This window comes from Accipiter gentilis, chromosome 24 (assembly GCF_929443795.1).
Source record: "Accipiter gentilis chromosome 24, bAccGen1.1, whole genome shotgun sequence".
NCBI lineage: Eukaryota > Metazoa > Chordata > Aves > Accipitriformes > Accipitridae > Astur > Astur gentilis.
Window position 1 is genome coordinate 3065488 of NC_064903.1, and position 24573 is coordinate 3090060.

Here is a 24573-nt window from a genome sequence, read left to right on the forward strand (position 1 = left end):
TGTGAAAAGGCCAGGGACACCGTTGGACGGGACATAACCACAGCTGCACAAACGCCCCGAGTTTCATGGAGATGTGCTAGGGGTGGGTGTGAGCTTGTGCATTTACAACAAGCCCTTGTCCCTGTCCCAGCGTGTTTCAACTGAGAAATTAAAAAACAAGCTAATAAAATGTAGACACTCTACCAACAAAGTTGCTTAGGGTTTTTTTCCTTTCCGTTTTGTTCAGTTTGGGACTTTGAGCAGTGAAAACGTCTCTTTTTAGCCAACTTCTTTTCAGTAACCAGCAGTAAATGTCTCAAGGATCTCAGTCCTGATGTGGCAGCCACAATTTGTTTGTCTCAAACAAAGAGTTTTAACTGAACTTTGAATAAAAACCCAAGAAACCATTACAGTTCTCAGTAGGTGATGAAGTACCTCTTTCTTGTAGAAGGGTCGAATTTGGGGTGGGGAGGTCTTTCAAAAGCCATTGATCTTGGTAATCACTTGTATTGATGTGTACTGACCAGCATCGACAGCTCACGTAATTGTTAACAGTTAATTAACAGTTCACTTTTAATTGTCAGGAATAATTGTTGAATGCACATGGTATTTCCTTGTAACTCCTTCCATTCGCGCGCAACCTTTTCTCTCGGTGAGGCGGTCATGCTGCCGTACAGCTGACGGCTTCGTTTGTACCATTTGTACCTTTTCTGTCAACGATGCAGTTGCTGACTGCAAAATCCCCCGAGAGCCGCCCTTCCCGCTATCCCTGCAACCCTGGGAACAGAGCTTTCCTATTCCCGTTGGAAAACTCTGCAATACAGAGCATTATAGAGATAAAAATGGATTTTCAGTAGAGAAGACCCAAATCAGAAGGGGTGGTCCAAAGCTCTTTTGTCCCTGACTTTGAGGGATGTGAATAAATTGTCTCCAGCTTCAAGGGTAACCTTTGCCTTCACAAATTCTGCTCGACGTCAAACGTAATTGTGTCTAAACCAAGGTCGTTCCTTCACAATTTGAGCACGCTGCAGCTGGCAGGAGGCTGGATGTCTGACAGCACATCGTATCAATAGACACTGAAATCACAAGCACGGGTTTATGACCTTATTGCAGGATCTGGGAGTTGGAAAACATCTGGCTTGTCTCGGGAAAAGCTCTTTTCCAACTGGGCAGTATCTGGCTAAGGATGAGACATAGTGCCGGTGGCTGCTGGCAAGGCAGGCATCCTTTCGAGTCCGCTGCAGCCTGGCCTCTTGGCTCTGCCTTGCCTTTCCTTTACACCACGTAGAGAAGGACGAGGACCGGGCTCTTGTCTAATATCCCGGGTGAGTAGGTCAGAGTCAGGCCCCAGGCAGGATAAAGAGCATCCTCCCTAGAGAGCGACTCCTCTAGCTTGGAGGGAGGGATGAGTTTCTGGTGGCAAAGCTCAGCGCGAGACTCAGCCAGACTGGGGTGGCCCAGGGCCAGATCCTGCTCTGCGGGCACCAGCGTGGCCCTGCAGTTGCCCTCCTGAGGCTCTGAAACCCAGATCAGCCTGGCCAGGCTTCGGGCAACGTCCCTCAGAGGCAACTTCGGCAGCGCAGACGGGCAGAGCAGGAGTCCATCCTCTCCGTTCCCAATCCTCCCTCACGTCCTATCTGCTTCCCAGGAAGAGGCCATTGCAGACCAATTAAAACAGCAACTTCTTTTGATGTAAGTGTTTTCATTAGCCTTTTAACTTGACCGGGAAAGTTGATCTCAAAGAAAAATGTACAGTTATCATTCAATTATGGTTAAATCAAGCCCCTTCAATGCACTTTATGAATGAGTGAAAACAAATCAATGCTGTTATTGCACTGTATCTCTATTGTGTATAATATTATACATTCATCTGTAAGAGTAATTTATTTTTATTACTGTAAATAAAACTGTTAAAGTGATTTGTCAAGCGGATATCCAAAAATAGGGGGAGGGGGGGTTAAAATTAAAACATTTGAAGACCTGGGCTCCTGTCCCAGGTATGTGCCATCCTGTGCGTGTCTGTGTTTTTATTTCAGCTGAAGCGAGTCTAGTACAGGTTTCTGCTTTCCCTCACCCGGGGTCTGGGTTTCCACTTGGATCGCGATGGGCTGGTCGAGGATAAGAACTGCTGGAGACATTGATGGTAGGGGTTGGGAAGGAACGGCTCCTGCCACTCGGAGCCTCCAAGCACGAGGATGGAGGCTTTTCCACCAGCAAGCCATCCTCTGCCCTCTGATTAGCCAGGCGGTCGGGGATTAAATACCCATGGGAATGGATTGATCTTTGAGAACTGGTTTCTCCAAAAGAAGGGTTATAGAGAGATCACAGCTTTCTGCTGCTTATTCTGTGGCCTGGCCTCTAATAGAGAAGGGAGTATCACAGAGCTGATAATTCACAGCAAAGGCAGCTAGCAAGGGCAAGCTGACAAAAAGCCAAACCCAAATCTACTTTAACCTCTTAAAATCTTTATTATTTTTTTTTTTAATTAGCACATGCATAAAGTGTCAACAGTTTGGGATTAAGATGACATTTTTTGAACAAATGTAGTTACAAGCGGTGCTTCAGATCGTTCCAGGTTTCCTCTCTACACTGTACAGAAGAAAGCTCGTGTTGCGACCGACGTAGTCCCTACCTTTCCATCATCGTGTCACGACAGGCAGAACCCACAACACTGGGGAGAAATACACTTGTTCACACGTAGCAACTGGGTACGGTAGATAGATACAAGCAGCAACATCTACTCACCTATTGACTAAGTGCACATGGCTAAAAGACCCCATTAGACAGTGAACATCTCCTTCTTTTTTAATGTCAACTATATAATAATGGAAATCAAGTTATGGCCTGTAATGGGTGACCCTCCCACGGGAGAGACACCCGTCTCCTGTCAGCTGCTTCTATCAAACGGCAAGTCGAAGGAAATACAGGTAATACTTCTGCCAGTATTAAAAGAATGAGCCTTGAGCACTCTGGGAAGCCAACCGCAAGGTGCCACCAGGCTGGCACCTCTCGTTCCTCACCGTGCCACCCCTGCAGAGCCGGAGCCAACCTCCATAAGGACCGGCCCCAGCCCTTGCTCCAGGCTGTATGTATGATCAGCCAGTGCCAAAAGGGGGAAAAAATCGCTTTTAAAATGCTCGGCTCAAGCTGGCCGCTCACAGGTGCTCTATTTTAGGAGGATCGGTTGCCCCGGTGCTCTGGGAGGTCTCCCTAGCTTGTAGCTGCTGAGTTTGGGTAGTGCAGAAGGGGTTTTGGGGTGTCTGAGGTGCTCCCAGCCCAGCCTCGGCTAGCCTTGCTCCATGGGCTGCCGGGTGCGGGGCACAGGAGGTGATCCTCGCCTGCCTTCAATGCCCCCGAAAATAATGCTCCTGCAGCGCCTGGCCTCACCCGGCGGTGCTTGTGCTCCTACTCACTCCGAAGGTGATGGAAACCTGGCAGCGAGATGGCTCCTGTCCTGCCGCAGCAGCTGGCATTGCTCCGACAGCCCTGGGCTGGGGCAGGAGGAGGAGGAGGAGGAGGAGGAAGGGTCTCCAGCCCGAATGCTTGTCCCACAGCGGCAGCAATGCACGTACCCTGGAGCAAAGCCACTAGCGTGTGCATGTCCCACAGCGAAGCGGTGACAGGATTTGTCCCCTCCCTGCATGCCCACCGTGTCGTCTCGGGGACTGTCCCCTTGCCAAAGGTGCAACGTTTGCACGTGCACCCGGAGACGTGCGGTTGCCGGAGAACGTTTCCCTTGGATTGGCCAAGATCGGAGTAAAAGCTGCTCCCAAAACTCCCCCTGCGCAGCCGCGGGGGTAACAGCCCATGCGCAAAGAAGGAGGAATCCCAGCGGATACCTCGGGGTCTGGGCAGGTCCAGGTTTCCATCCAGGTGAGGACAGGCTGAGCATCAGAATTGCTTGGAAATGTTCTGCCCTTCCCTAGCTCGACAAGCCCACCCTCAGCCCCGTGAAGCCCCGCGAAGCCCCGTGCTCCTCGGCGATACAACAGGGACCTCCAGAAAAGGCACTTGTGTCAGTAAGGAGCTGCCCCGCTGCTGCGGCCTCGCTGCTCTCCTGACGGGAACACCGAAGCCGAGCCCCGCACGTGGCATGGCACAGCCGAAAGGATGAAAGCACCAGCAACGCTTTAGCATCAACCCAAACTCACGCCGGGGCTATCCTGTGTCAGATTGCCCCAGGCAAGTCGAGCAGCCCCCAAAATGAAGGAAGTCGATTAAGACGAGGAGCCATCAGCCCTGAAATGCTCCTGAAATGCATTTCGGAGAAAAAGGTTTCTTTCTGGTGGGTATTTTCTCCCTTTTTCCTAATCTGCTCTGATCTGAGATGAAAGGCACCACAAAGAGAGGCCCCTTTTGTGGAAAACTGGCCAGAACTAAGGGTAGACCTGAAACATCCCAGTATAAAAATAATTTTGGTAAGGGCGATGGTTGATGCTCGTAACAGTATGATTTTTGGAGACCTGGCAGGACTGTGCCAAGGATGCACCCCCTGCCAGTGGGATATCAACAGCTCCTCAATGTGCATTGAGCTCAGAGCCTACTTCGTTCCTAATGCAAGATTTTTATGGTTGCTTGTTTTTTTCATAGCAAGAAGTGAGTTTCTACGGAGTAAGTGTTCCCAGCTGAAGCATCAGGCATCCACAAGCACCAGTAACAGGTGAAAATCAATGGGATTTGAAACACCTGAGCTGGGGTGGGGCCATCAGGAACAAAAGCACCTTCTACGGTGGTACCTCCTTGTTGTACTGGTGTGCTGCTTGCTCTGCTCTTAAATGCTGGTTTTTGAAAGCGGTTATGGTGACAATAGCTCCATTTTTTGGTGGCTAGCTGGGAAACAATGCTGGGTCTGACTTTCCCTCAAGGTCCAGGGGAAGGAGACAGAACACGTTTTCCTTCTGGAAATCATGTGTCAGTTGTTTGGATTTTATTTGGGGTAGGGGGTGTTGTTTGGTTTTAGATTCCTCAACTGAGTTGCCCCAAATCAAAGGGTAACTTTTAAATTGTTCACCTTAATGTACCAGCGTGGTTTATAGGCTGCAGTCTGTGGTCTGTGAATGGTCTGGAGGAGCAGGTTGCTGGAGCTGCTGCCTTCTAACTGTTGAAATACAGCAGTAACAGCCGTGCAGCCTGGTTTTCTGCAGTTAGTTCCTATCCTTCCCTCTCAGGTCTTTATTCTGCAGTATGTTTTATCTTTATTGTATTTGAGGGTCAATGCCAAAATCGGAGAAGGGCCAATAAAGATAAGGGAGAACACAAGCAGGCTGCCCTGGCTGATGAGCAATGTTTGGGGGCTGTAACCTGCCAGGATAGATCCACAAGTAGTGGTGCTGCAAGCCTGAAGGAGGGGATGAGGCAGAACTACAAACATGCCAGGCTTGAAGAGATGCCCAGTGAGCACCTCCACCATGCCCTGGCCCAACACAGGGTCACAGACAGTGCTCCTCTGATGTTTGCCTCCCTGCTTCTCAAAGCTTTCCCACGGTAGAGCCTCTGCGACCTGTTTCAGGCTTTCCCCATCCTTACTTTGAGAAAGCTTTCCCTGAGATCTGATTCAACTCCTTTCTGCCACAACTCAATCCCTTGCCTTGCGCTTTAGCCCAACACATGCATGGAGAACAGGTTTATTCTCCTCGCTGCCTTTTGTGGCTTTGCACAGGGTTTTACCTACCTGAGGTTTTTCCTGTTCGGAGCGGTGGGACCATAACCAACCGAAAATGCCAGGCTGTTTTCTTTCTATTCTGTTTCCTCCTCTCTGCATTCTTAATACTTTCTACACAGCTAAGTGCTAGAACTACTACTGGGCTGAAAGTCCCCCAGGGCCAACCCAGTCCCCTGGCATTGCTGCTGTGGGAGAGGTGTGCGGGGAAAGCTTCGCTTCACACACACTTGGGTTCACAAGCCCCCAGACGCAAGAGCCAACGGCAGATTTAAGCCTCCTAAAAGCAAAAGACTACAGAGGGACCTCTGGCTGCTGCTCTGGAAGGTGGCACTTAGGGGAAGATCTCTGTTAGGAGAGATGCCCATGGGAGGGCAAAGCATCGGTGATCTGCCGACGTGTGCCATGGAGATGTCTGTGGCCTCAGGGCCCTGTACCAATGTAAGACAGACCTCAGTATTGATAATGTCAAATCAACATTGCCTTCAGGGGACGCCGAGGACAAGCATGGCCCATCCAGGTCTTGCCTGGGGATTTCCTGCAGCAAGAGCCCTAGTGACAACACCAGGAAGGCGTTCTCCTTTGGAACATCGTAGTGTCCTCCTCCCACCCTGCCTGTGGGCACGGTATTGAAGGCTTTGGGGCAAACCCCTCACTGAAGTTCTTGACTGTGGTTTTTTCCTTCCCTCCCCTAGAAAAACGCAGGCACAATTCTCACCTGGAGAACGTGGAGCTTGAGAGTGATCCTCGACAACCTGGGGTTTGTTAAAGGAAGATCAGATTCACAAAAAAACGCCCCCAACCTTTGACTCTCAAAGATTGAAATACTTCAAAGTCTAGGCTTGGGTATAAGTGCCTGAGGGAGGACAATTCCTATGAGCTTAGAGGCCATCGCACGAATTGCACGGGCAGCTCTAAGTGTCGGCAGGTAGCCGCAACAGTGCACCTGGGCATGTTTCTTATCACGCGTGTGGTCATCCCAGAGGAGCACAGCTGTCTGGAGACTGGGAAAGGCCCACCCCAAGGGCACGGCGACCTATTCGGAGACAAAACCAGCATGTCCCGGCACTCCCGTACTTTGCTGAGGCACTTCTGCGCGGGGATAGCGGAAGGGCAGGAGAGCCCCACCGCTGGCATCGGCGGTGGGGGGATGCGGTCGTGGTGCTGGTCGTGGGGTCACCGAAGGAAGGGACAACAGTCCTCAAGGTGCTGCTGACCAGTTGAGGGTAAATTCATGGGTGAGTGAGCATTTGAGTCTTCTAAAGTGCAGTGCAGGTTATATGGTCTTTGCTGTAAACTGTAAACTCCTCAGGACAGAGTCCTTGCCCTTACTTTTATTTTTTATCTGTAAAGTGACATGCCACCCGAAAAATCCTTACCCCTAAATAACAACAACTACTACTACAGGGAAATAGGAATTGTGGTGAAAGGAACAGCCTACGTTCCCCTTGCCAGCATCCCACGATGGGGAGCACTTCTCATGGCCCTCCATGGTCCATCCACAAGGAAATGGCATGGTGCTCCTGCCAGCCATGCACCTGCGGAAAGCACCCTCCAAAATACTACCTCCAGTGCTACGACCTGCCTCCCTCCAAGTGAAACTTCCATTTATCGTTCAAGCTGAGGTGTTAATTCAGGCTCTGTTCCCAGGGGAGTCTGCAAAGCTTCTGTTCAGGCTCTTGGGTGTCTTGAAAAGGAGATAGAGAGGGAAAAATTGGTGGGAGGAAATTTGAGGGCTCTTACATGAAGGGAGCTCTCTGGAGAAGCTGCGTTCAGCCTTATGTTTGTCACCAGAATAAAACCTTCCTGGGATAAAATAGCTGCAAAAGCAGGAGGTCTCGTAGGATGTGATGCTTGCTCCTCCCTAGGTCTCTGCCCAGGGTGGAAAGTTAGAAACTACCCAATCCCTTCTTCCTTCAGGACACTGATCCTCTAAGAGCCACCAGTGTCAACAGCCGGCTCCAAAGTTCACTCAAAATCAAGGAGACACCTGAGGGTGCAACACTGGAACATGAATGCTGCCAGACTTCCACCAACTTTCATGAAACTTAAGCGAGACCAGACTTCACGCCTGACGTAGCCCTCACAGGCAATGACTGGTGTACCATGGGCACGGTGGTCCCCATAATGTCCCTTTTCAGATAAATCAGAGGTGCCCTAAGGGGTTCCCGATGGACCTCAAGAACTATAGTTTTTCGTTAATATCTCTAAGCAGAACCAAGCTGGCTTATTTACTCTTCCACTGACTCTGGCCCAATTCATTTGTACACATGCAGGATATACTTCCCCCTGTTGGCAGTCTTATTTATTATCTTTAATCTATGCCCGTGAACTGGCAAGTAGGAGAAAGCAGATAAAATAGAAAGAGGATCTCTCAGGAGATTGGTTGGGCTGGTTAAATGTTTGGCACTCTGTGATTATCTGTTGGCAATGAAATGCCACTGCTATATTTTAACATGGAACATGATACCTTAACGTACAGGAGAATCTCCTCAGCCCACTTCTGGTACACTTGAGAGAGGAGAAATTCAATCATCTGTGACCTGGATTGTATTTTTAATGGTTGCCAAGCTAGATAAAATATTTAAATATTCACTTTTATATCGGCCCACATGAGGATTTGAGCATTTCAGGTTGTGTAACTGGCCTACTTTTGGAAGAGTATATGGAAATTGGCACATATGTACAAAATATTGAGTACGCAGCATATGGGTCAGACAGCCAGTGTTAATTAGTATGGCACAACCAATTCCAGCAGAGCTAACGCAGCCCAGCCCAACCAAGGAGTTAGTGTCACTTGTGTCAGATTTCATAGGTCACCTGGGTAAAAAATAGATGAGTGCACCTAAAATAAAGATGGTCGTCCTCAAACGTGGCTGAGTCCCTCAAGCAAAGGCACTGAGGATGTTGGCCTGCCAGCAGAGCTGGCCTTGCAGGAATGGTTGTGTCATGAGATTGGGGCTCTCGGTGCCACCATGGGCTCGCCTGACTCGTGGCACTGCCAGGAGAGAGTTAGGAAGAGCAAGGTGTGCCACGGTCAGACCAGAAATGGGTGTCTACAGCCCGCACTGACTATACAGGTTACTCCTCCACCAGCTACACGAGAAACCTGAGCAAAGAGCTCCGACATAGACATCTCACTGGGGAGAGGCGACCTGTGGATCAGCCCCATCCCTGGTATCGAGACAGCTTCAGTGGAGCTGAGGCATTGAGACCCCTGGAAGAGCTGGATCGTGATGTCTTCGAGCAATGGGCAATGCTGGGAGGTTATGGTCCTGCCGACTTGCGTTGGAGTTGAGTGCGTGAAATGGGCTTGTGTTATCAGGGGCTGGGAATTTCCTTAAGCAGAATATAAAGAGGGAGGATGTGCTAGGATGGCCGAAGGGGAGAGAGTGGTGTAAGAACGTAAAGGTGCGAGGAAATGGGGGTGAGCCTTGCTACCTGCACCCCTGAGGCTCCCAGCTGTGCATCTGCTCTGCAGATGTGGCTTGTCCACAGGGCAGGCAAGGCTTGAGTTATGTGATTGTCGAGCGCTTTGCCGTGCAAAGGCATCGATCCTGATAGTAGCACGGGTTGACTGGCTGCCAATCCCAAGCATACCAAAGTTGCTGTGAGGTGACAGGGAAGTGGGAGGCTACAGGGACAGTCCTGACCTGCCACACACCGATGGTGTCCTACCGGAATTATCACAGTTTCGTGCGATACGCACTAAGCAACTAGTGCACGGAAAGAAGGGACCCAGTCTTCTAGCGGCACTCCGCTCCTCTCCAGTTCCCAGCAGGATCAGCTCAGCTTTGCAGAACTGGGACAGTCACAGACCCGAGGGACGAGCCAGCCCCACGCGTCCCAGAGCCCCTTCCCTGCCGCCACGTGCTGGTGGGACTCCCTGGCTCTGCCCGAGCCCCAGCTGGGTCCCCGCAGCCGACTCTGCAGCCCTTCAACCACCGTAACAGGTAACAGCACTTCTGACAGCCCCCTCTCTCACAAAGGCTTATGACTCTTTCTAAATTATCCAGATAAACCCCATTTCTCTTCATGTACAAACAGTATCGTGATCGCATCTATATTAATAACGCTCCACAATAAGTTCTACCAGGTGACTGCTTAAATGTTGCTCTGAAGTTTTTACAAGACTTTCTTCTGAGCTTGCTCCAGACCAAACGCCAGCTGCCTTGCCAAGGAATGCCCGTTGTGGGTGGCTCTCTGCCTGGGTGGAGACGCCAGGCTTTGGCCAAAAGCTTTTGCAGCCGGTTCCCTGCATCTCAGAGGGTCCGCATCGGAAAGGAGAGCTCTCGGTGAGCGCCAAGAAGCAGGAATTTCCTGGTCACCTGCAGTACACCATGTGTCCCTGCCTCCTTTGGTCAGCCCTGTTTCCTCAGGGGTTGTGGATGAGCTATTCCATGTGTCCTATTGCTCTGCTGCTTCTTGCCTGCCCTGCCTGCGGCAGGAGTTCGGTGAAACGGGAGGCACGGAGCCTCCCTGCCAGCTTCCCAGCAGGCTGAGGTGGGAACTGGGATTGATCCATATGGCTAATCCCATACTGCTGGGTCTTCCTCGCGTTGGGAGAGGCTGTCCCTTGACAGGCAGAGCGGGATGAGTGCCTGAGCGGGTTAAACGGCATCAGCGCTGCCGAGATGGGGAATTCTGGGGTTAAATCTGAGGATTTCATTGGCAATTCCTGCTCTGACAGTCAGCCCTGCTGAAGACAAGGGGAGCTTTCCCTAAGGAAAGGGGAGCCAAATGCAGGGATATGGCCCATGGCAGGGCACCCCCTCAAACCCTTCCCCACCCACCCTTGCCCTCTCCCACTGTTCGAGCTCCTCTGTTCGAGCCCCCCACTCAACGCCACAGCTCGCAGCCCAGATGTGGAGATGCAGGAGGTGTCATGTCCAAGGGACAAGAGACCATTTTGTGTCGGTCAAGAGACGGGACGGCTCTGGGGGATATTTCTCAGCAGCTGGGCAGGGGGTTTCATCGCATCCCACCACAAAGGGTTTCTCACCAGGGGGAAAAGGAGCAGAGGCTTGGGGTGTCGTTCAACCCTAGCATTTCTCAGGGTGAATTTAAGGATCAGTCTTCTAGCCTTTTGGTCCCAGCCATATCCTCCCACCTCCTTTACAGGTCTGGTGGCTTCTAGATAGCCAAAATACTACTTTCGTAGCCATCACCTACATGGCTACCGGGAGAGCCGGGGAGGTGGGCTCAGAGCCCAGCTTCTCCCCAGAAGAGATGCAATGTGGGGACTCAGTCTTCCCCCATCCAGGGACTCGCGGTACATGGGAACACAAGGGACAACTTTGCAACACCATGTCGGGCAAGTCCATGGCTGGTCCTGGCTCATTTTCTGCTGGTGGGGAACCTCTCCCAGCCCTCTGCAGGCTTTTACTCCTGATTGTGATATTTTCAGTATTCCCCACCCCTGTGCTCTGCCCTCCCGTGCCTCCTCCCTTTGTAGCTACATCAAAAGCCCTTGATGAATCACGCTCTATTTTGACACATTTTGAGCACTGTGGTGGGGGCCCAGCTCTCCAGGCTCCCCCGTCAGTGCCTGCCTGTGGGGTAAGGTAAGGGACAGGGCAGGATCAGGCCAGGGGGAAACTAGTGCCTGGGTCTGAGTTGATCTCAATTGTACGGGCGCAGTTTGTGGGGTTGCAAAGTGCAAGTTGAGAGTTTACTTCAAAGCAGCAGTTTGTCTAATTAATTTTTTCTTTCAATTAAGACTGAAATGGTGTCGTGCTAAGGCCAGGGGGAGTTGGGCTTGGGGAAGCTCCCTGGACACCTCTGCTCCCTTGCCAGCAGCCCCTTTCCCCCGAGGACAGCACGCATTGCACCTTTCAAAGCCTAGACAAGTGCTGTGCCTCCCTGCCAGCTTCACAAGCCTTGCCTTCACCCTTTTCTCCCAGAAAAACTGGTCCTAAGGACGGAAACGGGCTCAGGTCACCAGCGCCTCGGTCTTCTCCAGGGAGCACCAGCACAACGGTGACCATCCCTACGCGACTGCCGTAAAACGTGGTGCATCGCTCTATGGGGAAGGAGGCTCCTGCCCACACGCAGCCTTTGGAGCTGCCCGATTCTACGAATGCAGGCAGCAGAGCATCCCCAAACCCGGTGCCCGGCCGTCCCTGCGCACCCGCCGTGGCACCAGCTGTGCAAACAGGCTGCTTCTCCAGGAGCTTTTTGTTAACGCGTTTAACATTTAGGTGAAAAAGCACTACAGCCTCTGGGTTTCCCTTCTCCAGCAAAGCACGCTCAGGGCCAGTCTCTGGTCTCGCTCCAGGTGTAAATCTGGAGTAATCCTATTAACCTGCCTCCAGAGCATTTTTGAAGTCGTTAAACGTGAAGGTGCTGCTAATTTCTGCTCTCACTGCCTCCGAGGTATATCCTACCAGTGCTGCTGCTGCCCAAAGGGTTTTTGACATAGTATAAAAGCAAAGCTCCTGAACGAGCGGGGCCGCCCGCGCTTGTTGGCATCGACGCTGGGGAAGGCGCCTATACACACCTGGTACGGAGCCGGGGAGCTCCGCGCCAGCCCAGCCCCGGGGCCCCTCAGTCCGACCACTCGTTATCATCCAGCTCGGAGTCGTCATCGGATTCGCTGTACTCCACCGCGATCCGGCGGGACAGGATCGTCGCCACGTCATTGCCCACAGGCTCTTTTTTGGCCTCTTGTTCCCACTGCTCTTGGACTTTCCGGAGTTGGATTCCTGCGGTAGGAAAGGGGGGGAAGGTTTTAGGGGCAATGGGTCCAGCACCCATGGGTGCACTCAATGTGCAGCATCCCCCCAGTTAAATGTATTGGCTGAAATGGGGTGGTTGCAGCCCCATTGCAGGAGGATGCACACAAATATAAAGCTATAGGAGATAATAATGAGATGCGTGCAATTAGAAAGCTATATAATAGAATAAAGCTCTTCCTCTGCTTCCATTCAACCTGAAGAGGTTGAACCTTCTCAAAGGTTAAATCTGCCATTCGATCTGAAGATTTGCAGGAGGGGAAACGCGAGAGACCTTCAGGCACGTTGTCTGCTACAGCCTGCAAGGAGGCCACGAGCAGAAGAGCTGCCAGTCACCCCCGCGGGGCTCCATCCCACCTCCAGCAACGGGTTTCCCCCATCTCCCTCCCATTGCATTTCTTTCCCTCCCCAGTTCCCACCTGGCTGCCACCATCTTCACCCATCACCTGGCCACCCGGGGCTCATCTTGCACTCAACGAAGCCCGTGCCACCCAACTTTACGCCAAGAGGTATTTTGCCACCGTGGTGGCAGTGCTGGGGACCCGTCCCCCCCTCCTTCCCGCTGCCGCTCACCCCTGCGGATGGCTGCCAGCAGGTCGCTCCGGGCATCGCTCATGGGCATCAGCGGGATCTGCGGCTTCCGAGGCTCCACAGCGGGGGCCGGCGGCGATGCCGAGTGTGCCGGCGAGGCGGCAACGGCGGGGGGTCCCGGCGGTGGCGGTGGGGGTGCCACCGGGGGTCCCATGGGGCCGGCCTGAGGTGGGGAAGCGGAGTAGGGGCCAGGGGGTGCAGGGGGCGGTGAGGGTGCGTAGGAGGGGGGGGCGGCCGAGCCGGGGGCCAGGGCAGGGGGAGCCGAAATGGGGCTGTCGAAGGCGGTCTGCGCGGAGGGGATGACGGGCGGCGGGGGCGGCGGGGCGGGTGGCACGAAGTACTCTGCCATCGGCACCGGCTGTGGGCTGCGATGGGAGGGCAAAGTCACATCAGCGGCATGAGAAACGACAGCACCCAGCACCCATCCTGGGCACCCAGCACCCATCCCGGGCACCCGGCACCCATCCTGGGCACCCAGCACCCATCCCAGGCACCCAGCACCCATCCCGGCCACCCGACCGTCTCAGCTGTGGGTTGGTTTGCTCTGGACCCCTGCATAAGCTCTGTCCCACGGTCACGGAGGTGGGGGGGTTCTGCCGGTGAGATGGGCTATGGGGCATGCGGTGGTGGGAAGGCAGCCAACAGCCCAGGGGAAAACGGTCCCCTCCACCCACCTTGTCCCCTTATCTGGGATGAGATTACCCCAAAAGTGCTCCTGACTGATTTGTCCTCGTGTCTCACCGGCACTTTCAGACCACGGCGGCTCTCCCCACTCCGTCAGCCCAGAAATGGGGGGGGGGGGGGGGGTCAGAGCCCCACCAAGCCCCCCTTCCCCTGGACATCCCTCCAGCAGGAGAGAAGAGGCAGGCTGAAGCCCTACCCGTAATCCTTGACTAAGTGAGGTCTTGGCCCATTGAGGATGGCCTCGGGCGGCTGCGGCGCGTGGGGCTGCTGGAGGCGGTTGAGGCTGTTCTGCCGGCTGCCTGCTGCCGGCGCCGGGCGGTAGACGTGCTCCTGGGGGGGGGCGGCTGCCAGCACCCCCTCCTTGTGCTCCGCCGGGGCCAGGTGGGACGCCGGGGCCAGCAGCTGTGCGGGGTGGTTGGGGCTCGCCGGGTACGAGTGGTCGGCCGCGTCCGACGCGTAAGATCTACGGCACAGGAAAACCCAACGGTCGTACTCCTGGGAGGGGGGATGGCTGGGTGGGGGGGGGGGGGCAGGGGGACACGGGTTTGGGGGTATTTGGGGGTTGAGACAACAGAACAGAAAATGGCCACAAAAATACAGATGGACAAGAAAGCGGAGAGATAGTGGTGGGTAGGTGGGCGCCAACAGAGCTGAGCCAGTCTCTTCCCTTAGCTGCTAAATGGAAAGTGCTCCGACGGTGTCCCAACACCAAGGCTGCTGCTGAGGTCCAGGATGCGACCCTGGGGGCACGAGCTGTCCATGAAGCTACCATGGATTTATGGCTTATCACCCCAACCCTACTTTGGGCAGCACATCCCCCCAAAGATGGAGAAGAAGAGAAAAGCAAAGGCGAGCCAGTGAGCTAAACGCGTAGGAGGTAAAACCTGCCTATTATCTGGGGACAGTGATCCTTCCGATGATGCCATGTGATAGGGGGATGGTGAGAACCTGTTATCGGGTCGGAACTCTTTATCATACGCCATCATGTTCCACTCCAGGCGCCGGTTGCGGGCTTTCCTCACTTTCTTCACCTCCCGGGTGGAATCCTCCACCAGCCGCTGCTCCTGGGGGCACACACAAGCTGCGGCTCCATCTCCCGCCCGGCTCCTCTGGACCGTGAGCGGTACCCAGGGAGCATCACCCAGCCCCGCGAGATGCACCCACCGCAATTGGGGGGGGAGCACCCGGTGTCCCCTGCCTGCCCGTTACCTTCTGCCTGCGCTTCTCCTTTCTCTTATCTTCTGTTGCCTGCAACATTTTCTCTTTCCATAAGTTGAAGAAGTAGGAGGGGTCAGTGTAGAACTTGAGGCCGTCCTTTTTGTCGTCTCTGGGGGGTTGGGGAGGGAGAAGAAGGGGTTATCAGCCACAGGAGAAGACCCCCCCTTCCCCTGCACAGGGTCGTTCGGTACGATCATGGCCATAAGCTGTTGCCCCACCACGAACGTGTCCAACACGGCGGTCACTACCTGCTTTACCACTGCGTGGGCTCACTCGTCCCAAGCACCCTACACAATGAGGATGGTGGCACAGCAACTGGAGAAAACAGCCTCCCAGCCCCCACCAAGCAGCAAATGGGGTGCAACCCCGATGCCTCTCCTGGAAAGGGCCCCCCAGGACCCTCCAGAACCCCCTCGGTCCCCCCAAGGAGCGATGCGCCAGCTGCCCTACCTGTAGGGCGTGAGGATGTTGAGCGGCGGGGGCTTGTCGCAGCGCTGGTACATCTCCATCACCGGGTTGGGGATGGAGTTGCGAGACACGACCTGCTGGTTCTGCACCGTGGAGCTCTTGAAGGCTTTCCGCATGTTGATGTCCTGCAGCGAAACTGGGGGTACGGGAAGAAGATGGGATGCAGGGGTGACCTCAGCCTCCCGAACCGGGCTCAGCGGGTGGTTCTGCCCTGAGCACACATCTCCCACCCACTCGCGCCTGACCGTCACCCCAAAACAGCCCCAGCCCCTCACCTTCCTCCACAGTGGAGTCCAGCTGCGTCACTTTGATGACCAGCAGGTCGACCCTCTCCTGCAACGAGTTCATCCGCATGTAGAAACTGTTGGCTTCATTGAAGAGCTCGCCAAAGATGTCCTCCGCGTGCCTGCCTGGCAGAGGGCGAGGCGCGCCTGTCATGGCAAGGGTGGCAGCCCTCTCCCAGCCCGTCCCCTGGACCCCACGCCTCCCCACCAGCTCCGTGGGGCTCTCTCCCCAGCCTTGTTTTTTTGGGAGTTGAGCCTCATCCTCCCCTAGACCTGGCAAAGTGCTGCATGGAGAGATGGGGAGCACAAACGACCCAACTTTCTCCTGCCCCCTCCTCTGCGCACGAGCATCCTTTTCAGCAGAGCGGTACCCGCAGGAGGCAATGAACCATCGTGGTCTGTGCCAAGAAGCTTTTGGATCTACCAGGACAGACGCAGCCAAAAAACTACCATCACACAACACGACCTGCAGAAACCCAGCCCTAAAGGTGGAAAACCGAAAGCAGGGGAGCAGGGAGAGTGCTACAGCAGGGAGAAGCTGCAATTTGTTTCTCTTTAGCAGTTATTTTCCTGCAGCACTCAGTGCATCGCTACGATAGCGCTTTATTAGGGCTGTTATTATCACAGGGCTGAGCGGGGCACCTGGCAGGCTACAGCACCCATTGTAGCCCAGCACCCATCCCAGCACAAGCACCTGCTCCTTGGGGTTTCCTCCAAACAGCTCCTGAGATCAAGGTGCTTTTGATATCTGCTCAGCCTGTCACCCGGCTCAGCCGTTTGTATTTGATTCCTTTTCTCCTGGACAAGGTAGCCATGGCCTGAGGACCCATGGGCGCTGCTCACGCTGGCTGCCGTGCTTCCAGCAGCTCCCTAAATACAAGGTTTATTTTTCTGGGACTATTTTGGAGAAGAATCTAGTTCTGGAGGGGGAACAAGAGGAGGAGCCCTGAAGAGCCTGTGCTTCTCTCTATTTTAAGTTGATATTCAGCAGTGAAATAGGTTGCCCCTATTAATGCTCTCATCCTCCCCTTTTCTGCTGAAAGCAGTCCCAGGGCAGGAAGACAGCTGAGGATTTAGACCTTTTATATAGACCTCTCTTTCACATAAACTCCAAGATTAAAAAGAATAGGTTGGGTTTTTTTAATCTTCATCTGACCTTCCTATTTCTGGCCAAGTTGAGAAGTAAGGGGCTCGCGAAGTCTTTCCGTCCCCCACTGCACAGACTGGCTACGGGAGGAAAACGGGTCTTAAAGCTGCCACCAAGTCCCCACTTTGGGCTTGGCCATGAGCACCCTCCCTTTTTTATTAGCTGGATAATTCCCATGAAATTAGGCATGGCTGCGGCCTTCACGGCTCTCACGTAGCCCCCGTTTCTCTGTCATTGGAACCGGAGCAAGCGACCGTGGCGTCCTGCCAGCATCCCACCACCCTGGCCCCATCCCACGCCGGGGTCACTGCGCTGTGACTTACTGAGGCTGCCCAGTTGCTTGATGATGGCAGCCAGCGTGCTGTTGGTGACACATTCCAGCTCACTCGTCACCCCCTCAGGAAGAGCCCCCCGGCATAGATGCCGGGGCTCGATATTCCTCTTCACCAGTGGCATGCTGCCGGCGAGCCCTCACGCCTCTCCTGGGCAAAGGAGAAAGAAAGAAAAAAAAGAAAATACACAGCTTTTGTCAGTTACCTACTTTTTCTCCCCATTCCCTCTGCTCCCTGCCCAGGGGACTTGTCCCTCCCACACCGGGATACGGAGGATGCAGCCCGCACGGTGGCACCAGGGCTTTTCCACTCAGGGGATGCTCTGAGGGTGCAAACCTCTGGATGCCGGCAAGTATGGGGATGCCAGGATGGAGATGAGGACCATGAGGGCCCTGTCCCTATCTTGTGCTCCGCTGACAAGCCACTCTGCCCCGGGAAACCTTTCCCACTTACCTTCCCGGAGTTGCGCTCAAACCAGGAACAAACTCCCACGTGCTGCAGCCCTTCAGCCGACCCCGAAATGCCTCATCCAACCCAAACAGCAGCCAGAAGCGAGCAAGCGCTTGTAATGCCATTATTTCCAGCTCAGTGCAAAGCTCTCTGGGGTTTTATTTGTGCATGCACTACGCCGAGGCAAGCTGCCGCAGCCAGCTCGCCCCTACTCTCCGCAGCATCCCTGCATTGCCCCCCCCAGCATCCCTGCGTGCCCCCCGCTCTGCCGCCGTCTGCGCCTGAACTGGGGATGGTTCGTTTTCCACGGGGCTCAAGGAGACGCAGGGAGATGCTCGCACCCAACGGCCTCATCTCCAGCGAGAGCACCCGTGGGAGCCGGCGAGGAAGGACGAAGGACGGGCACGGGGGGGTGGAGGGGGGAGCGCTGGGGGCGGGTTACCCCGCTGACGCGAAGGGTCAGTGGTGGGAAACAGGCTGAGAAAGGAGAAAAAAAAAGGAGCATTTATTAACCGCGGTGGTGTCTCCCGGGGTGCTGCAGCCTGGGACTGGGACACGGGCAGGCACAAAGCAGGCGGTGACTCCGCAGGCTTGCACAAGGGGGGTCTTACGTGACACGAGTGCATCGGGCCTCAGCTCCGCTCCCAATGCAAAGGCAAACTGATGACTTTAGCATGAAATTGCTGTGGATTGGATCCCGGGCTGATAAGGACCGGAGAGCACGAACAGCCTTCCCAGCTCCCAAATACAGCGAGCTGAATCCCCCTGTTTCACGTCCTGGGCAACCCCCATCCACCCCATCTTTCACAAAACCCCGGTCGGCTTTGGCAGCAAAGGAAAACTAGTTTCCGAGCAGAGCCATTAATAGCTGGGAGCGAAGCAGCCGGGCACTGACAACAGAGCCAGCAATTCTGACCATGAACGGAGCCAGAAATCTGCAGAGTTCACATTTTTTGGCCCCAGGAGCGTTAGACAGAACAGTTTCCCATTGATAGCACCCGGCCAGTGCTCCCGTCCCCCCGCCAGCTCCTCCGCAGTTTTCAAATGCAAATTCAAGCTCCCTCCATGAAAGAGCCCAAAAATTGTTTCTAAATCATTCATATCGAGCTTCCCAAAGGGCTGATTGTGCTCCTAGATCTCTCCATACGGGGTGAATGGCTGGGCTGCGCTGTGCCCCGGGGCAGTCGGGGTGCCGTGGGAAGGACCCCAGCCCTGAACCCTCCTTAGGGTTGTGCGATCCTTTGGGCTCAGAGCAAATTGCGTGTCCTCCGGCGCTTCCCAAAGTCACTGAACATGGATGGCGGGGCTGGTACCGTCCCTGGCTCCCAGAAAGCCTTAGAGGTTTCTGCCAGCTGGCTGTTTTTCGGCTGAGAAAACTGTGACGGAGTTTGCAGGGGAGCGTCTGGATGTCTGCTGATGGATGTCTGCTCTGGCCACGTACAACCCTCCTTTCCAGGCACCCCCTGAACCCTCCACGGGCTGCATAAAGAGATGAGTAACACCGGCAGCTTCACCCCAAGCTCACTTTGAGCCGGTTTTATGTGTCACCCCAAAACGCGCACTCAGAGGCTGAGCCTCGACATGCCCCCACGGGGGGTTTCCCCCCAAGCAGCGGCTGCGGGGATGGGAGAGCACGGGGCAGAGCTGTTAACAAGCTGCTTCGGCCCAGCAATTAGAAACAGGGAACAAAGAGCCATTCTCAGCATCCGCCTGGGACACGGCCACCGGCACCCAGGGCTTTTTGTCCCCATGCAGGGGGCCCGGGAGGAATCACGGCCACCCGCTCCTCCATCCCCCGTGGGGACCCCAGAGAGGAATGAAGAAAAAAAAAGGATTTGAGGTCTGAAACTCTTCCCAGCGGGGACAGACTTGAAGAGGGGCAGAAGGTGGGTATGTGGTCTGATAACAGCATTGGGGACCATGCCATGGGAGAGTGTCCCTGGAGAAGAAAGATCCCTTTAATCTGCCCCCCAAAAGCCCTAACAAGACTCAGAGCTTGCAGAAGAAACCAAGGAGGAGTTAGGCACACATTTTTAGGCTAGAGTAGCTGGGACAGGCAACTTTGGCCGCACCAAGGGAGAAGCTGCTTTTTAATCTCCCTGATGAACGGCTGCTAACAGGAACGCAGGGATTAGAGAGCCCTGCCATCCCCCCCCCGCGACAAGTGCCATCTCAACCTGCTGTAACAGCATCCCTCGTGCACCAGCGGCACCAAACCTTGGACTTCTGCGTTGAAAACCCAACTTCTGACCTAAAACCCGCCATCTCAAGGCCTGTTCCGACTCAGGAGACCAAACCGCTTTGAGTGGGGATGGGCTACGCGCGACATCAACTCTAATTTCTGTCCTCGCGGGCACCTCTTGCTCACACCTACCAAGAGGCTGCGCACAAATCCTGAGCGCTGGCAGCTTGGCCTGAGCCCCAGCAAAGGGATGCTCAGTGATGCCCAGCGCTGCTCCTGCTCGTGCTGATATTTTGGGTAATTTCCAAGCCTTTGAGGGGGTGATTTTGGTGGCAGGTTCTCAGACCTTCAGGAAAGGGCAGGAGCAGGGATCTGCCAGGCACGGAGGTGACTCCCTGGTGCACAAGGGAGAAACCCTAACATGGACAGAGTTAGGCCAAGAGCAATTCACGGTTTCTTCCATATGTATCGCCATACCGGACCCCACCTCAGTGCTCAGCACCGCGGGCCATCGCCAACGCACAGCATGCACCAGGCTCGGCAGCGACTGCTGTGGCACCCCCAGTACAGCCCAGCTGGGCATTGCCGTGCAACCAGCAAAGGCACATCTGGGCAGCTGCGGGGCCAAATTGCCATCTTCTCATGGGCACTACCAGCCCTTGACGGCCCTAAACAGCTTCACCTGAGACCTACACCCCACCCACGGGCCCAGGAGGTTATTTAAGCTCGGCTGGGGGTACTAGTCCTGCCTTGAAGGATGCTCCTGGCCAGGTCCTGCTGGATCTCACCCCTGCGAGCATCTCCTGCCCCGGGTAGGTCCCTTGGGTGGATGCTGGCACTGGGGGCAAGTCCTGGGTTTGGCACAATCTTCAGGGCGGGTTTTGGACCTGCGTCGCAGCCTTGTCTTTGTCCCTGTCTGCTTTGGCTTCTGCCTCCTGGTCGCTTGATTCTGGGGGCATCTGAGGCTGCCGGCGGACCCCGCTGCCTGCTCTGCCTGCAGTTTGCTGGCCCTGGGCAGGCGTGATGGCGAGCCCCTACACTGGGGTCACCCTGGGCTCCCACTCGCCTTCCCCCTGCAGCCGCTGGCCCCGCTGCACCCCGGCAAGGGCAGAGGCGGCGAAGCCGGGGCAGTGCCTTGCTCGCAGCGCTCGCTTAACGCGCGCTGCGGTGACCTTGTCCTTGTGCCGCAAGAGCACAGCCTGGCTGGGAGCAGCTGGGGGGTTACATCAGCGCTGCTGGGGGGGAGACTTGATCCAGGGCAGGTGGGATGGCCGGTCTTGGTGTCCGTGCTCGGGTCGGACATCTGGAAGGGTTTTCCACCTCCCTGGGCTGCTCCAGGTTTGGTGGAAGGTGTTCGACCCTGCTCAGGCAGCCCTGGGCTGGGCTCTGTTGTGAAATGCCTGCTCTGGCACGGAGGGCGTGAAAAGGAGTTCCTAAAGTCCTCCCTTGGGATACGCGTGTCTATCGTCACAGGTGATGGCTGCTTGTAGGTGGGGATGAGCTCTTCCCCTCCTGCCCTGCTCCTGCCCTCCCCTCCGACTGCGGCTCGCGTGATGTGCCAGCCCTTGAGGCTTCGGGTCTTTCTTTCCTCTCTAGCTGAGGGAGCGTTAGGAGACGCAGCCGACGGCTCCGAGGCTGTGGGGAGACCCCAGCTGCAGTTGGCAGCGCTGCCCTGCCCGGCTCAGCACGGCCCCTCCGATCCCATCCTTCGGCTGCTTTGGGATAACGGTACAAGCCCCCGTGATGCTTCATCTTCAAAGCTCCACTCAGGTTTAGGTGGTTATATGGGCTTTTCCAACCACCCTCAGCAAGGTTCGCTTCTTTCTCATGCGGTGGCCCCAGTTTCTTTAGGTGCTGGCTGCTCCATTGGTGCGGGACTCGAAGGTACAACCTCAACCAGCCAAACTTCTTGCAATGACCTGAGCCTTCCCATTTCTCTGTACTTCTACAGGGTGTTGCAGGGTGAGCATCTCCTCTGCTGGGTCTGGGAAATTCAGCCAGATGCTGGTATTGCTTACATGGACTAAAATCCATGAGGTTTTGTTGTCTCCTGAGTGGAAGCAAGGAGCCCTCGGTGGGATAATGCTGGTGTCAGGCTGCAGGAGGAAGAAAATGGGAGCCACAAACTCAGCAGGAATTTCCTAGAGGTGGAAGGCAGGGGGAATGGGACTGGCCGGGGGCTTCCCGGGAGCTGCTGCCACAGTACAGGCATGCTGTGGGGGCTCTCCCATCACTTGTCTGCTCTCCCCAACTGCCGAAAGAGTCGATAACTCTAAATCTTGCTGTATTGGGAAGCGTCGCAGGTGAAAGGCAGCAGTGACAGGCCAAGGAGAGACTCACTGCTGCTGATGGTAACTGGAAAGCACCCACTTCTCCGCAGCACGTAGCTGCTTTTCTGGGTAGCACTTTGCAGTTTCCATAATGCATCTGTCAGAGCTCCTCGATGCCCCATCGGGGCAGCGGCACGGCCCCCCCGAGCTGCCTGTGCTCTGGGAGATGCCTCGGGCTGCTCAGCCCAGTTCTCTGCCGTTGTTCTGTCTGGCGGAGGGTGGCTCGGAGCAGCCAGCGCATGGGACTGCGGGCTGCCTCGCAGCCCTCTCCAGCCTGCGACAAGCCTTGGTGTTGGTGTTCTCCACGGCCACAAATCCACCCCGATGCCTGCTGGATCCTACCCAAGTTGGGCATCATCTTGCAGAGATGCAGCCTCCCACCTGTTTTCCAAACCAAGCAAAGGAGCTCGGAAGGGAACCGTGTCCAGCTCGCTGCTGCCCGAGCAAAGATTGGCTGAGAAGCCCAAGCAGGGGAGATGATGAGACCAGAAACAAGCTTTATCTTCTGCCCTAAGAAGCTGATGTCTCCCAAGGAGCAATCAGCAAATTGACCGCAGCATCCCAAATCCCAGAGCTGCTGTTGCTACTGAAGAGCAGCCCCCGCTTTCCCAGACCATGCAGGAGAAGAGCGCAGGAGGGCTGGAGAATAAGTGCTGTCCCAGAGCACGACTGCCAGCCCCTGGTCCCTGCAGACCAGCCTGGCAGCGTGGTTTGCAGCTGCTGGCTCACAGGTGATGCCTACAGCTGGCTCCTTCCAGATGTCAGCCTTCAGCTTGGCAGCCATCACATCTGGCAGCTTAAGTCCTTGGGGTCTGTCGGGGGCAGAAAAGCAGCTCTTGTTTCACAAGAGGGTCGGAAAAATGGAGTTTTGTGTCCATACATTGCTCCTTATATTCTTTGGAATAGCTTTTCATGTACATAACTCCTCACCTCCACTGCACCCCTAAACCCACTCGCCCTCTCCCACTGGGCAGGGCATCGAGCTGTGACTTGCAAAGCCAAGCTGGATTCCTGCGGCAGGGTCCAAAGTGGCCTGAAGGATCATGCATGCTCTGGATGGCCCTGCAAGGAGGGACAGGCTGGGTGACAACATATTTCTCAGGTGCTGGCTAATTCCAAGAAAAACGTTTGGTTTGGCGAGTGCCGGATACCTGCAGTCTCAGCCCCAGTGCCTGGCTTCATATTGCACAAGAGAGGAGAGGAGGAAGAAGTCCCTCTGCCGCCCCTCTCCTTCACCCAGCCAAGGTGGGAGAGAAGGCAATTTTGGGGTTCATTTTCTATGGCTGGGTGTTCCCTGCAGAAGAAACCCGGACTGGGATGGAGCCATGGCAGAGGCGAGCAGAGCTGGGCTGGGAAGGTTGTCCATGTCCCACACCGCCAGCTTGCAAAAACAAATCGGCCATCGAGGCGTCTTCAATACCGTGTGACGGTACTGAAGCACGGCACCCAGCCGGCTGGGTGGCGTGGGAAGCAGCAGCCGAGCCTGTACAAGGCGGCCAAGGAAACCTAATTCACCGGGTGTCAGATGGCCGAGACAAACCCTGAGCTTGGATGTGGGGAGAACAGGGGTAAGTGTGCAGTGAGCGTAGCCATGCCAAACACCTAAAGACTGGGAGTTTGGGTCAGCCCCTGCAGCTAAGCTCAGTTCTGGGCCAAGCCTCGGGGACAGCCTGTTTGCTCAGTTCTTGCGATCAAAGCTCTTGCCCAAATTGGGTTCCCCAGGGCCCCGCTGAGTCCCAAGGACCAGGCGCTGCCAGGACCCAGAGGCTTTTGCAAGAGAGCAAAAGCTTTGGTCGGATGCCAGGAGCCAGAGTACTGCAAAAAACCAAAGTGGTATATTGAAAATCTATTATCCTCGAGCAAAAGTCAAAACAATTTACCAATGAATATCGAAAGAGAAGTGCCAGATCTCACAATGCCTGTTCAGGACCGCAACCTGTGTTTCGGTGCAGGCACCCTGGGAATGGTGAGGTGGGGATGGGCTGTGGGGGCAGGAGGGAGAAGGAGACAGAGGCAGTCCTCAAATATTGAAAGGAACAGAAAAACCCCCCTGACTCTGGAGTCGGGAAAAGGACAAGAGGCGGAGGTGACGCTCAGCTGGGCTTGTACGTGCCTGAAGGAGCTTGTCCTGTAGAGTTTGGCAGGACAGATCTGGTACGGGAGAGGGCTGGGAAGGATCCCTGGGGTGTGCAATATTTCTGAGCGGACAGAAATAAGTGGTAGCTGCAAAAGCAGCAGGCTTTCGAGCTGTTGATTTGTGGAGCTGTGCCACAGAGCATGCTGGAAATCGGTGCGGGCGAGTTCAAGGAGCAACAGGACAAATCTGCAGAGGACAGACAGGGCCACCAGCAGCTACCTGAGGGTTGAGGGGCAACCTCTGGCTCAGGTGGCCCTAAACTTCTTCTTAACCTCAGGCGTCTGGCTGATGTGGGCCATGAACAGCCTCGGGAGGGAGAGCAGAGTCTATAGCCTGTAGGGGCTGAAGCTTTGGTGTCTCCGGAAAAAAAAAATCAAC

The 24573-nt window shown here is 55.1% G+C and overlaps 1 protein-coding gene across 4 annotated transcripts; it reads right to left on the reverse strand.

The window, feature by feature from the left end:
• Positions 1–10460: 10460 nt before the first annotated feature.
• Positions 10461–23875, reverse strand: LOC126050143 (wiskott-Aldrich syndrome protein family member 3-like). 4 transcript variants are annotated; one of them, XM_049827646.1, is made up of 9 exons: positions 23763–23875; positions 17088–17246; positions 15609–15743; positions 15316–15469; positions 14857–14974; positions 14536–14711; positions 13844–14110; positions 12946–13328; positions 10461–12342 (listed from the first exon to the last, which is right to left on the reverse strand). In XM_049827646.1, the coding sequence occupies exons 2-9, from the start codon at positions 17218–17220 to the stop codon at positions 12185–12187; spliced, it is 1524 nt and encodes a 507-aa protein (XP_049683603.1). In that variant the 5' UTR covers positions 17221–17246; positions 23763–23875; the 3' UTR covers positions 10461–12184. The 4 variants fall into 4 exon arrangements, with proteins under 4 accessions (XP_049683603.1, XP_049683606.1, XP_049683602.1 ...); XM_049827649.1 differs by lacking the exon at positions 23763–23875 and adding an exon at positions 18694–19196 and having other exon boundaries at positions 14596–14711; XM_049827645.1 differs by lacking the exon at positions 23763–23875 and adding an exon at positions 18694–19182.
• Positions 23876–24573: the final 698 nt, after the last annotated feature.